The sequence below is a fragment of the Populus alba genome, chromosome 14 (assembly GCF_005239225.2).
Source record: "Populus alba chromosome 14, ASM523922v2, whole genome shotgun sequence".
Classification (NCBI taxonomy): Eukaryota; Viridiplantae; Streptophyta; class Magnoliopsida; order Malpighiales; family Salicaceae; genus Populus; species Populus alba.
In genome coordinates this window covers 21,312,338-21,327,628 of record NC_133297.1, presented here as the reverse complement: position 1 = coordinate 21,327,628, position 15,291 = coordinate 21,312,338, and the positions used below count along the sequence as shown (strand labels likewise).

The following is a 15,291-nucleotide window of genomic DNA, read 5'->3' as shown; positions in this document are numbered from 1 at the left end:
ATGATGAGGCTAGAATTAATTTGTTGAATCAGAAGGCATCACATCTTCATCATAACAGTCGACCTTTGGCAACCTATTTTGGGGAGCTAACAGAGATTTTCCAAGAATTGGATCACTTTAATAGAGTATCCATGGAGTGTGAAAAAGACATCAAGATATTTTAGAAATCCACTGAGAGACAACAAGTCTATATATTTATTGGTGGTCTTGATGACAGGTTTGATCAGGTATGTGGAGAAGTGCTACGGAAGGATCCCCCACTTGGCCTTCAGGCTTCTTTTGCATATGTTCATCGTGAAGCTGATAGGAAGGAAGCAATGAAGATGGAGGTTGACAAGAGTGAACCTGCTGCCATGGCAGCAAAAACCCGTGGATCATCCTCTGGGTTGAACCGAGAAGGATCACAAAATCGGCCAGGACAAACTTGACCTAGCCAGCCAAGCTGGGATCGTCCCCAAGGAAAATGCCCACATTGTGGCCTGCCAGGACACTCTAAGAGTCACTATTTTGAGTTGATTGGATATCCTAAGAATTGGGATAAAACTCGTGATCCTCGGTGCAATAAGTCACGAGCCTCTATTGTAGAAACCAAGAATGATTCAGACGAGATAGCAGACAAGGCATTTGCCATGGTTGCTATAACAGGTAGAGATGGTAAGGCCCTAAGTACTTTTACTTCTGTTATGAATAATACATGGATAATTGATTCTGGAGCTACTGAACATATGACTTGCGATTCTAGACAGATTCTATCACTAAAAACATCAGCCCATACCGAGGTCAATGTTGCTAATGGTAATGCTATCCCTGTTATTGGGGAAGGCACTATTTCCCTTACTGATACAATGAAACTTGACACTGTTCATATGGTTCCCTCCTTAAACTATAATTTGTTGTCTATTGCTCAAATAACCTTTACCTTACATTGTTTGGTTATTTTTTGGCCCTATTTTTGTGTTTTTAAGGATATCCGGACACAGAAGATTATTGGTTATGATATTAGAAGAGGAAAACTTTATTACTTGGAACTGACCACCAGCAATTCTAGCTTGCTGACTCAAGCTCTTTCTAGTTATGGGTCTCAAAGGAATACTAATAAAGTGTCGGATATCTGGATGTGGCACAAACGTATTGGGCATGCTTCCTTCGATTATCTACACAAGTTATTTCCTAGTTTGTTTGTCAAGACTGATGTTTCCTAATTTAAGTGTGATGTTTGTGAAATGGCTAAGAGCCATCGAACCTCTTTTCCTCCAAGTTTCAGTAAAAGTACCATTCCTTTTATGATTGTGCATTCTGATGTATGGGGACCGTCAAAAATAGCTACTCTTGGTGGTGCTCATTGGTTTGTTACTTTTATTGACGATTGAACTACAATGACTTGGGTCACTTTGTTGAAATGAAAAACCAAAATCAGGCCGACCATTCAGAGGTTTCACAAATGATTATAGTGCAATACAACAACAAGATCCAAGTTCTTAGAAGTGATAATGGTGGTGAATATGTTAATTTAGAACTTCATTCCTTTCTGGAACTGCATGGTATTGTTCATCAAACTACGTGCTCGTATACTTCTTAACAAAATGGGGTTGCTGAATGAAAAAATAGACATCTGTTAGAAATGGTTCGTGCTTCACTCATTGTAGCACATCTGCCTCTACAGTATTAGGGAGAGGCACTTACATCCGCAACTTATCTTATTAATCGTCTTCCTTCTCATACTATCAACTTTCATACACCATTTCAGGCTCTCACATTTCAGATTAGCAGTCCATCGACTCCCAATCTTCTCCCACGAGTTGTGGGGTGTGTTGCTTTTGTTCACCTGCATCCTCCTCAATGACATAATAAACTTGAGCCTTGCGCCATTCGTTGTGTTTTTTTAGGCCATGCTACTACCCAGAAAGGATATTGTTGTTATCATCCTGCGAGTAAAAGAATGTTTATTACACAGGATGTGAATTTTCATAAGAATGACATGTTTTTTAGACCCTCCACGTCCTCACTTCAAGAGAAGTACCGAAGTAGTGAAGTTTTGACTCGAGATAATACTGAAGTTTTGACATTTGATTACTCTCCTGTGGCTAGAAACGAGCTACACGAAGAGCAACCAGTGCAGTCATCACACCCGGAGTACACAGTACCTGGAGAAGAGCAGCAGTCCACATGTTATGGTGATCAAGCTACTAAAAAGATCATTGAGGAGCAACAAACATTCCTGGGGGAAGAACAGTCCACTGGCCCCACGAGGTTGGGGCTTGATAATGAGTTGCAGCCTACTACTTACAATAGAACTGAGCAATAACTGCAGCAATTATCAGGGGATTTTCCTTCCGATGGTATACCTGATCCAAGTATGAACTCATCCTCTGTTAATTATCATAACCAATCGTCTATCACACCGGATGCAATTCCACCCCGTCGCCTTCCAGAACATATTAATCGAGGTATTCCCTGTAAAAGAAATCACGTAGTTGTAACTACATTGAACTCTATCACTATATCAGCTGTAACAGATTTGATTCTATCCCTAGAATAGCTATATCCTATCACCTGCACAACTCTCATCTTAATCCTACGTTGTATAGTCCTATACAGACTGCACTTCTTCAATCCTATAAATATAGGATGAATTGTTAATAAAGATTTGTCTTTTCTGTAAAACTCTATATGGTATCAGAGCTTCTTCCTCTAACGAGATTTTCTTTCAAAATGTCTACATCACCTGAGTCAGTTTTTATCAATAATGAGACTACTCTTGTTGCCTTCAATGCTGGCTCTCAATTACCTTTGAAATTGACCTTCACCAATTTTCCGTTATGGCGTGCTCAGCTGACATCCTTGCTTATGGGCTATGATCTTCAGGGTTATATTGATGGCACTACTATATGCCCATCATCAACGCTTCCACTAAACATCTCCCCTGATGGCTCAACCTCTGTAAATGCTCCTAATCCAGCCTTTTTGTGTTGGCTGAGGCAAGACAAGCTGATACTTCATGCCATTCTTGCATCTGTTTCTGAATCAGTTATGCCTCTCATAGCTGCTTCCTCTACTGCTCATGATGCATGGTCTAAATTACAACGATTGTATGCCAATCGTTCACGTTCTTGTGTTATGCAACTTAAGGAAAATTTAACTCTCATTCAGATAGAGTCTCGCTCAGTCTTAGATTATCTTCATACCATCAAAGTTATTATTGATGAACTTGCCATGATTGACTCCCCAATCTCAGTAGATGACATAACTCTCTATGCTCTAAATGGTCTTGGATCTGAATTTCGTGACATTGCAGCACTCATTCGAAATCGTGAGTCTTCTCTCACCTTTGAAGAACTTCATGATCTGTTGGTTTCCCATGAAAGCTATCTAAAATGTATTGAAGCTTCACATTTTATCACTCTTGCTACTGGAAACAACACTCAACGTCGTCCAGTGCACTCCAAGTTTTATCGCAACCAACGTTCTAACAATGGTTTCTCCGGACAAAACCGCACCAACCATAATCAGCAGAATCGTCAAGAATGGTTTGGTAAGCCTTAAATAATTTGTCAATTATGTGACAAAGTCGGTCACTCAGCAAAGACCTGTCGTGTGGTCTCCAGTAATAAGTCTGTGAATTGTGCATCCTCTAGTGGGACCAAAGACAAAAAATGGCTTATGGATTCAGCTGCTTCTCACAACATTACCTCTGATCTTGCTAATTTGTCTATTCACTCAGAGTATGATGGCACTGATCAAGTTGTCATTGGAGATGGTTCAAGTTTGCAAGTCACCCATGTTGGCTCTATGACTCTTCCCTCTCCCTCAAAATCTTTTAAACTTACAGATATTCTTTGTGTTCCTAATATTCATCAGAATTTGATTTCTGTTCATAATTTCACTCGTTCCAATAATGCTTCTATTGAGTTTCATCCATTTTATTTTCTTGTGAAGGATCGGAGCACGGGGGTGACTATTCTTCGCGGTAAATGTCAGGATGGTGTTTATCCAATGCCAATGCCCTCTGCTGCAATCAAATCTTCTGCTTTAGCACTTGTGGGTGAACGAACAACATCTAACAAATGGCATAAACGACTTGGGCATCCGTCAAATAAAATTGTTGATTTTATTATTCGTCGTTTTTCTCTTCCTGTTGTCAGGTCTTGTCCTTCCTTACCATCACTTTGTTCTGCTTGTCAATGCAATAAAAGTCATAAATTACCTTTTTCTTCTACATCTCTTACCAGTACTCATCCTCTTGAATACATCTATACAGATCTTTGGGGACCTGCTTCTTCAACATCAATTGATGGATTTCGTTTTTATGTACTATTTATTGATCATTTTACCAAATATTGTTGGCTATTTCCAATTCAGCGAAAAAGTGATGTTCGCTCCATTTTTTGTCAATTAAAAGGTTTGCTTGAAAAACAATTTGGTTTTCAAATCAAGCATTTATACTCTGATAATGGGGGAGAATATTATGCTCTTCGCAACTATCTCTCTTCTAATTCCATTAGTTGGCTCACTACAGCTCCCCATACCCCTCAACAAAATGGCACCAGTGAACGACGTCATCGTCATATTGTTGAAACAGGATTAACTCTATTAAGTCAAGCACATCTCTCTCCATCCTATTGGTCTTATGCTTTTCAAACAGCGGTTTACTTGATAAATCGCATGCCATCTTCTGTTTTACAAAATCAAAGTCCATTTGAGTGTCTATTTGGTCGATTACCTAATTATACAGAAATGCACATCTTTGGTTGTCAATGTTATCCATGGTTAAAACCTTACACAACAAGTAAGCTACAATCCAAATCCATACCTTGTCTGTTTCTCGGTTACTCAACCACTCAGAGTGCTTATAAATGTATGGATCTTAATTCCTCACGCATTTACTTGTCTCGCCATGTGGTTTTTGATGAAAGTCACTTTCCCTTTTCGACTTTTGCCCCTGTCATTATGCCTTCTCTGTCAATTTCAGGTGTTAAAGCACAAGATCTTCATATACCAGCAGTGCCTTCCATTGGATTGCCACCATCCTCAACAACCACCGTGCTGACTAGTTCTCCTACTGTTTCAACCTTACCTTCTCCTCCACCACCACAACCTCCATCTACAGACATCCATCCACATATCAGTCCTGCAGCCTCACAACAATCCATTCGTACACATCCCATGACCACCAGATCTATGAATAATATTCATAAACCTAAACACCTTTACCTTGCCACCAAATATCCTCTTCCTTCACCTACAGAGCCAACCTGTGTGTCTCAAGCATTACAGGATCCAAAGTGGCGCAATGCCAAGTCTGAGGAGTTTACTGCCTTGGTTAAACACGGCACATGGGAGCTTTTTCCACCTAGCTCCACCATAAAACCTATCGGATGCAAATGGGTCTTTCGAATCAAACGTAACTCTGATGGCAGTATATCTCGCTACAAAGCACGACTGGTTGCAAAGGGGTTTCATCAACAACATGGTTTTGACTATACTGAAACCTTCAGCCCTGTTGTGAAATCAGTGACCATTCGAACAGTTCTCTCTATTGCTGTTAACAACAAGTGGCCACTTCAACAACTTGACGTGAATAATGCATTTTTGCATGGCCAACTACAAGAGACTATATTTATGGTTCAGCCTCCAGGTTTCATTGATTCCACTCTGCCCTCTCATATTTGCCGGTTAAAGAAGTCTCTCTATGGCTTAAAACAAGCCCCACGTGCTTGGTACCAAGAACTGCGCACTTCTCTTCTTCAGTTGGGATTTCAGCAGTCCAAGTCCGACTCTTCTTTATTTTTATTTTTTTTTATCAAATGTAAGAAATAATATAGATCAAAAAAGAGCAAGCCAAGCTTGCGATACAAGCTGGAAACCAGCAGAACAAAAAAGACATCATAAAAGGGAACAGACTCCCTCATAGAGCAAAACAACAAACCATTGGAAAAATAAATCAGCAGACTAAGGCCTAAGAGAGGAACTCAAAAATACAATGTTCCCAACCAAACAAAAAGAGAGACAAATCAAGCAGAGCTGAAAGACCAGAACAGAAGCTGAGCTTCCACGAAATAAAACAGCAATCCAGTTGATATGAAGCAACAAGCCGGAAGCTGATGAGTCACCAACGGCTAAGGAACCTGGAGCAAAGAACCAGCAAGCTTAGGCCAAGAACAGCCAAGCCGCTCAGCACAAGAAAAAGCTATACAAGCCATGCAGAGAATCCAGCCAAAAGCAGAACCAATGGGAAAACCTGCCACTTGAATAAAGGCCCACGTGGAAAAAGGCCTAAAGCTAAGCACCAACCAATCAGGAGACAAGCTAAACTTTGCGAGACCATGCAGAGATTCCAGCTGCCCCCGGACGAAGCCCCCAACAATCCTAAAGAGGATCAACCAAAGCCAGTTCCACAAGCAGCAGCACGACAGGGGAGACCCCTCCATGCACGACAACAATCTCACACAACAGGTTACAAGCCAACATGGAGAGATGAGTGATCCTGTTCATGGAAATGGAACACCAAGAAGAACAGGGTCTGAAACTTGCGGAATAAAGAAGGGAGAGAAATGCTTTTGCAATCAAATAATCGTTTCTTCCTCTCCTCCCAGATAATGTAAACAAGAATACCAAGTGATGCCCGCCTCATTCTGCCATGAGCATTATTTCCAACTCGACTCAGTCCCCGAATGGCACTACTTAAAGAAGACATGCGTCTTGTTATGTGCAACCAATTCCTAATCTTTTGCCAAAGAGAGGATATCCAAGGGCAGCTGAAGAAGAGGTGATTGTGTGACTCCTCTTCATCCTGGCAGAAAACGCATGTCAAATCCGTTTGGAGGAAATGAAGTCTGTCTTTGGTTTGAAGTCTTCCCAATGCTGCCAGCCATAGAGTAAAACTATGTCTTGGCATAGACCACGGCTCCCAGACTATATGCCTCCAGTACACAGGATTGCTTTTAAGCCGCAAGAATTCATAAGCATTGGCTGTGAAAGATCCAGTAAAGCTGCACCAGTTTTCCATCAAGGAGAGAACTTGGGACTGGCCACCTCTCATTTCAACGAGCTTGTCCCGAAAGTTGATAATTGATTTCCACAAAGGAGAGGAATTCGGGTGAGCTTCAGTGTCCCAAAAAGATTGGGAACGTATATAGTAATGATGGATCCATTGAATCCAAATTGAATCAGCCTTAAGGTGAATATTCCAGATGTGTTTAGCTAGAAAACTGTTATTTCTAGCTCTGAGATCAAAGAAACCCAAGCCACCTTCATCCTTAGGAAGACAAACGGTGCACCAAGCAACCAATGCAGATTTGCTCCTGGAGACAGAGCCAGACCACAAGAAATTGCGGCAAAGACAAATGAGTTGCTTAATAACAGTTTCCGGAACCGGGAAAATGTTCAGCCAGAATTGAATAATGCCATATAAAACAGACTTGAGCAGCTCTAGCCTCCCTGCATAACTGAGATGCTTGCCCATCCAGCTTTGAATAGCAGAGTCAAGTGTATGGATGAGAGGAGAATACTGGCTGGCTAGAAGTCTGTGAGGACTGAGGGGGACGCCTAGATATCGGAAAGGAAAGGACCCTTCAGCAAATCCCGTGTCTGAAAGAATAAGCTGCCTTACACTATCTGGAACACCTCCGAAAAAAATTGATGATTTGGATGCATTAATTTCCAGCCCCGAAGTCCTCCCAAAGATATGCAATTGCTGAAACAAGGTGGATACAGAATGATGATCTCCCCGGGAAAGCAGGATAACATCATCAACAAATGCAAGATGACAAATGCCCAACGTGTCACATTTCGGATGAAATCAGAAACCAGGAGAGAGAGTTGCAATTTGGAGCATCCTGGAGAAATATTCCATGCAAACAATAAAAAGATAGGGGGATAAATGATCTCCTTGTCTAATACCATTCATTCCAGGAAAAAATCCATAGATATTGCCATTGACCGCCACTGAATAAGACACGGTTTCGACACATTGCATTAACAAGTGTACGAAACGGTTTGGAAACCCAAGCAACAACAGAAGTTGGTGAAGGAAAGGCCATTGAACAAAGTCAAAGGCTTTTCTGAAGTCTATCTTCATGAGACACTGAGGCGAAGCTCTTTTTCGTTCATAGTTTCTGAGCAGCTCTTGAACAAGATGGATATTGTCAGCCATCAGCCGACCTCCGAGAAAGGCATTCTGCAATGGGCTTATAATAGGCACAAGAGCATGGGATAATCGCATTGCTAAAATCTTGGCAATCACCTTATATATCACATTGCAGCATGAAATCGGCCGAAAATCTGAAGCTAACTTGGCGTTGGATGATTTAGGAATAAGAGTAATGATGGAATGATTAATTTTCTTGAGGAGGGCACCAGACACAAAGAAATCACTCACAGCAGCGCAGAAGTCCCCACCAATAACATTCCAGGCCTTTTTGAAAAAACAAGCAGAGAAGCCATCAGGCCCCGGGGCTTTGGTGTCATCTATAGCAAATAAGGCATTCTTGATTTCCAATTCGGTAATAGGAGCCAGAAGTGAGGCATGCGAAGCTTCATCCAGGATCGGGCCATGCTGGACAACGTTGGAATCAAGTGGAAGAATTTCCTTTGGAGAGCCAAGGAGCTGCATGTAGAAGTCAACAAAAGTGGCCCCAGCCTCATCAATGGACGTGGTGATAGTACCATCATGCCTCTGAATTGTAGGAATACAAAGACTGCCTATGTTTCCGATTCATGAGGGAATGAAAGAATGAAGATCCTTTGTCACACTCTTTGAGAAAATTGCATTTAAGCTTTTGGGAAAAGAATAGCCTTTCAGCTTCTTTGAGACGAAGGAGACCCTGCCGAAGTTGCTTGTCTACTGCTTGAAGATGAATATTGTCACGGTCCTGAGAGAGAATGGTTTGGTGTGAATCTAGAGTAGCCTCGGCTCGCGCTACCCTCTCGGAGATGTGACTGAAATGCAGTTTATTGAGATCTCTCAAAGGTCTCTTGAGATTTTTGAGCCGCTTGCAAAGGATGAACATGGGGGATCCGTAGACTCTATAAGGCCAATGAGCTGCAACCAGATCTAAGAAAGTAGCATGGTTAGCCCACATATTAAAGAATTTGAAGCTTTGCTTACCCATCGATTGCCTAGTAAAGAAAGCAACCGTGGCAGGAGAATGATCGGAAAAAGCCCCAGGATTATCGAATTGAACATGGACTGATATATATTAGCAAGAGACCAAAGGGGATTGACAAGGACACGATCCAATTTGCTCCAAACTCTACCATTGGACCATGTGTAGTGGCACCCGGAGTAGTTTAAATCTGTTAGACCAAGATCAGAGCAGCATTGTCTGAAATCAGAAGTCTCATAATTGGACACAGGTTCCCCATCATGCTTGTTGGCTTGAGAAAAAAGAGAATTAAAGTCACCGAGAATGAGCCAAGGTGAAGTAGGACTCCAGCTCCTCAAGTCGTCCCAAAGAATTCTCCTAGCGATAACTGTGTTGAAACCGTAAACAAAGGAAGCATAAAGTTTGAACTGATGGACCAAACTATAAATGAGAACATGAAGGCCTTGAGCTAAAAAATCAAGCAATTCAACATTGACAGTTGCCGGATTCCAGAAGACCACAATTCTAGCAGTTGAAGCCGCTGCCGCATTGGAAACGAATTTCCATTTTTTCAGCCTGAATTGCTGCATCGAAGACACTTTAGATGGCACCAATTTAGTCTCCAAAAGACCATAAACATCTAATTTCTTTTTCCGCATGAGACTGACAACCTCATGCTGCTTCAGAGGGCTGTTCAACCCTCTGACATTCCAACTTTGAATTAACATAAAGGAGGGAAGGGGGCAGGCAACCCCTCGCCCCTGCCAGGATCATCATTGGTGTGAGGCAGAGACTTTCTCCTTATGGGAATGTCAAGTGGATGAGATGCAAGTTGTCCTGTTGCAATAGGCATAACAACCGACTTCCCCTTATCAGCCCTATGACCAGCTACATCTACAGAGGCAATTGAAGGAGGCGGAGAAATATGAGAATTCTCCTGGCCTACCCGAGGTGTAGCATGAGTGGACCCGGATGAAATCCTTGATTGGGAAGATTTACTCCTTGCTTTTTTCCTCCTGACCAGCTCCCAACCCCCATTGTTAGGCAATGTAGTTCCATTTGCAGGGACAATCTCATCCACTATTGGCACCGGATTAGGCCCGCAATTAGCAGGCTGATTGGCTTCTGAACATCCAGCTACAATCTCATCCACTACTGGCATCGGATTAGGCCCGCAATTAGCAGGCTGGTTGGCTTCTGAACATCCAGCTACAGAAGTGCCTCCTTGAGGTCCCAACCGATTAAAAACAGTATCCCTGCCTTTGGTAATATTTGGATCAGGAGCAGCTGATTCCTTAGCCCGTGGTTTGCTGGGAACATTAGAAGGCTGGTATTTAGTGCAACTTGAAGTAAGGTGACCCAGCTTCTGACAATGCTTGCAGAATCTTGGCAATGTCTCGTATACAACTTGCTGATGTAGTATGCTACCATTCGGTAAGGTAACCGCAATGGAATATGGCAAGTCAGAAAGTAAATTAACTTCCACCAACACCCTCGCATACGAAAGCCTTGCCATAGATGCAGTAAGCATATCACTCTGAACAGGTTTGCCTAGAACACTGGCGATTTTAGATAGGCATTTAATAGACCAGCATTTAAGTGGGAGATTAGGGAATTTAACCCAGACAGGGATAGTGTACATATCAGAAGGTGAAAAATCAAAATATTCAGGCATGGCCCTGAGAATCAGAGGCCTTCCAAAAACTAAATACGGGCCACCAGATAGCACATTCAGTTTATCCTCTTCATTAACAAATTTAAAAATCAGCCATCCAGATTCATGTATAGTCAAGGATGCTTTACATTTCCATGTGTTATCAATAAGATTCTGCAATGCTTTAAAGCCAGTGTTACGTCCAGCAATATAACCCACAAGACACAACTTCCACAATTCACATTTGGTATCAATATCATCATCAACTAAGTTACATCCAGTAGTATCCGTGAATGCAGAATAGTGAATGAGTCTAGGACAACTCACAGTATTACGATTATTGACAAAAAGATTACACCAAGGATTAAATGGAGGCTCAGAGGAATTAGGAATTTCCCTTACTGGATTGGCTGAAGGAGAAGTCCCCCGTATTGGAACAATAGGGACTGACATGGCACTTCCAGGGGCTGGATCGTGAGCTGGCATGGCACATCCAGATGATGTCACTGGAGCTGACACGACACACAAAGAAGAAGCAACTGGAAGGGATGTGGCACTTGGCTGGGGAACAGCTGTAGGAGACTTGACATCCACAGGGAAAGCAGCTGGAGATGGAATGATGTTTGTGGGACATTCAATAGGGATGAATTGAGATCCTACAGGTGGAGTGCTGGTTCTGGCTGCCAATGGTGAAGAGGTGAAGAATTTGGATCCATTCACATAATCCTCCCGATAAAACCCTAAGTCCGCTTCCTCTTCAATCTCCTCGTCATCAGAGTAATCATCTTCAAAGATATGATTGATGCTAGGCGAATGCTCACCATGATTAGGAGAGACCTGGACTGGAACAGAAGTAGGTACGACAACAGGCGCAGGTGATATGTGGGGTGGATTTAAATTTGGGGGAACAATGACATGAACAGTGTGAGGAAGAGGAGGAGTCGCTAATGCCAAAACAGATCTATCATTAATTAACTGAGAAGCTTGTTGTTTGGTCTGCAATCTGTGGGACCCAAATTTCTTCTTTTTGTTGGCCATATTCAGGAGATCAACATCCAACAGATCGACACCCCGACTCTTCTTTATTTATTTACACATGTGATGGAGTTACACTATTCCTTCTGGTTTATGTTGATGATCTTTTAATCACTGGAAGTGATTCTGCATCCATGTCTCAAATTATCAAGCACCTCAGCACCCGTTTTTCATTGAAGGACCTTGGCTCATTGCATTATTTTCTTGGGGTTGAAGCGTTCTCTGTCAAACAAGGGTTATTTCTGTCGCAACACAAATATATTTGTGATCTCCTGACACGCACCAAGATGGATGGTGCCAAGACTGTAAATACCCCTCTTGCTACTAAGGATTGTCTACAACTCAATGATGGATCTTCTTCTGTTGATCCTACTGCTTATCGTCAGGTTATAGGATCTCTCCAATACCTTTCTCTAACTCGGCCTGATATCTCATGTACTTTCAATAAGCTGGCTCAATTTCTGCAAAAACCATCTCAGCTTCATTGGATTGCTGCCAAACGAGTTCTGCGTTACCTAAAAGGTACTCTTCATCATGGACTTCTACTCAAGCGCACCACTGATCTCACTCTTCAAGGGTTCTCCGATGCAGATTGGGCAGGTGATAAAGATACCAGAGTTTCCACATCTGCCTACCTTATCTTTCTAGGAGACTGTCCCATTTCCTGGAGTACACGGAAAACAACGTGCAGTTGCACGCTCTTCCATTGAGGCAGAGTATCGGGCTCTTGCCTCTGCCACTTCAGAAATTATTTGGATCCGTTCTTTACTTCGTGAACTTGGTATTCCAGTAACCAAACCTCCAACCTTATTTTGTGATAATATTGGTGCTACTCAATTAAGTCTTAATCCTGTACTACACTCACGGATGAAACACATTGCAATTGATCTTCACTTTGTCTGTGATCTGGTTTCCAAAGGAATGCTCCAGGTATCTCATGTCAGCACTCACGACCAGCTTGCAGATCTCCTCACCAAAGCTTTGTCTCGTCAGAAATTTCAAACATTGTGCTCCAAGATAGGCTTGACTGATGGAACGCCTATCTTGCGGGGGCGTGTAAAGGAAATCACGTAGTTGTAACTACATTGAACTCTATCACTATATCAGCTATAACAGATTTGATTCTATCCCTAGAATAGCTATATCCTATCACCTGCACAACTCTCATCTTAATCCTACGTTGTATAGTCCTATACAGACTGCACTTCTTCAATCCTATAAATATAGGATGCATTGTTAATAAAGATTTGTCTTTTCTGTAAAACTCTATATTCCCAAACCTATTTACAAGGCAGATCTTAAGTGTAAACACAAGTATTCCATGAGTGAGCCAAATTCTGATTCAAAAGTGAAATACCCATTAAACAATTATGTGTCAACCGGTCACCTGTCAGAATCAAATAAGTCATTTGTATATCAATTATCTACTGTATCTATTCCTAACAGTGTGTAGGAAGCCTTAGCAGATTCCCGCTAGAAAGATGTAATGAATGAAGAATTGAGATCATTGAAGAAGAATGCTACCTGGGAAATAACTAACTTACCAGCTGGAAAGAAATCTGTGGGATGCAAATGGGTCTATACAATTAAATACAAAACAGATGGAATAGTAGATCGCTTTAAGGCAAGATTGGTAGCAAAGGGATATACACAGAAATATGGCATTGACTACACTGATACATTTGCACTAGTGGCAAAAATCAACACAGTTCCTGTTCTACTGTCCTTAGCAGCAAATCTAGATTGGCCTTTGCAACAATTTGATGTAAAAAATGCATTCCTTCATGGAGATTTAACTGAGGAGATTTACATAGACCTTCCACCAGGATGGAGTGATCTGGACATACAGAAACACAAGGTATGTAGACTTAAGAAATCATTGTATGGGTTGAAACAATCTCCACGAGCCTGGTTTGGTAGGTTTACCAAATCAATGAGAGCATTCGGGTATAGACAAAGTAATTGGGATCACACGTTATTCCTGAAACACCGGGATGGAAAGGTTACAGCTCTCATTGTATATGCGGATGATATGGTAGTTACTGGTAACGATCCTACTGAGCAAGCAGCTTTGAAAAACTATTTGTCCATAAAATTTGAAATGAAAGATCTTGGTTCTTTAAAATATTTTCTTAGGATTGAAGTGTTGAGGAGCAAGTCCGAGATATTTCTATCACAAAGAAAGTATGTTCTTGACCTATTAGAAGAAATCGGTATAACAGCGTGCAAACCGGTATCCACTCCGTTGGCTGAAGGAATGAAGTTGGGTATTGATCAGACCAGAGGATCGATTGATAAAAGGATGTATCAACAGTTAATAGCAAGATTGATGTACTTGGGTCACACTAGACCGGATTCGACTCATGCCTTGAGCATAATTAGTCAATATATGCACAATCTGGGAGAACAACATATGAGTGCAATCATGAGAATATTGAGTTACTTGAAAGGAAGCCCTGTTAAAGGAGTTTTATTTCAAAAAAATAGGCATTTCAAAATTGAGTGCTATACTGATGCTGACTGGGCCGGATCCACAGATGATAGGCGTTCGACATCCACGTATTTTACCTTTGTTGGAGGAAATCTAGTAACGTGAAGAAGTAAGAAGCAAAATGTTGTGTCAAGATCAAACACAGAAGCTGAATTTAGAGGCATGGCACTCAGTATCTGTGAACTCTTATGGCTTAAGTTTCTATTACAAGATGTGGGGGTCAACCACAACCAACCGATGAAGTTATTTTGTGACAATAAAGCTGCTCGTGATATTGCTCATAATCCAGTGCAACATGATAGGACCAAGCATGTAGAGGTTGATCGGTTCTTTATTAAAGAAAAGCTAGATAACAAAGTAATTGAGGTGCCTCCCATAGGAACGGATGACCAAGTAGTAGATATTCTTACTAAGGCGGTTTCTAGTAACAAGTTCTCCAGGTTTCTAGACAAGTTGGGCATGTGCGACATCTATGCACCAACTTGAGGGGGAATGTTAACTTGTATTAGGACTCCTACAATTTGCGGGATTCATATAATATTTAGTTTCCTAGTTTAAGAAGTAATTAGTCTTTCCTTATTCTGTTAGGAAAGTGTACAGCTGTATATATATACCTGTTGTATGACGAAAACTAAATAAGAAAGCATTAATTCTTCTAAAACTTCATGTCATATGTCGAATACTTCAAACAAGTTTCATTAAGCTTTTCACTGTAAAAAGCAATATGATGAACTTCTTGGCTTATGACACCCCTAATTGTTTCTCTATACGCGACACTAGTTGATATGCTTCTTCTACATTGATTAACAATGTAATCAATGTTTCCTTATGCAAATCACTACGCAATCCATTGCAGTATTGAGCCAATTTTTATTTGTTTGGTTTCCATAAACCTGCTACAGAGAGTCAACTCATGGAAACAATCTGTGTATTGATCCATAATTAAAGGTCCTTGCCTTAGTTGTAACATTTCTCCAAACATTATTTGCCCATAATCAATAGGAAAATATTTTTCCTTCACCTTTTCT

At 41.3% G+C, this 15,291-nt stretch overlaps 2 protein-coding genes across 2 annotated transcripts; one reads left to right on the top strand and one right to left on the bottom strand.

Moving 5' to 3' along the window:
- Positions 1-2,712: 2,712 nt before the first annotated feature.
- LOC140954563 (uncharacterized) lies at positions 2,713-5,817 on the top strand. Its single transcript, XM_073404613.1, has 4 exons — positions 2,713-3,527; positions 3,636-3,780; positions 3,937-4,042; positions 4,970-5,817. Exons 1-4 carry the CDS (start codon positions 2,713-2,715, stop codon positions 5,815-5,817), a joined length of 1,914 nt encoding a protein of 637 aa, XP_073260714.1.
- Positions 5,818-6,116: 299 nt separating this feature from the next.
- Positions 6,117-11,775, bottom strand: LOC140954562 (uncharacterized). Its single transcript, XM_073404612.1, has 6 exons — positions 9,836-11,775; positions 9,210-9,773; positions 8,794-9,117; positions 7,988-8,696; positions 6,459-7,693; positions 6,117-6,366 (listed from the first exon to the last, which is right to left on the bottom strand). Exons 1-6 carry the CDS (start codon positions 11,773-11,775, stop codon positions 6,117-6,119), a joined length of 5,022 nt encoding a protein of 1,673 aa, XP_073260713.1.
- Positions 11,776-15,291: the final 3,516 nt, after the last annotated feature.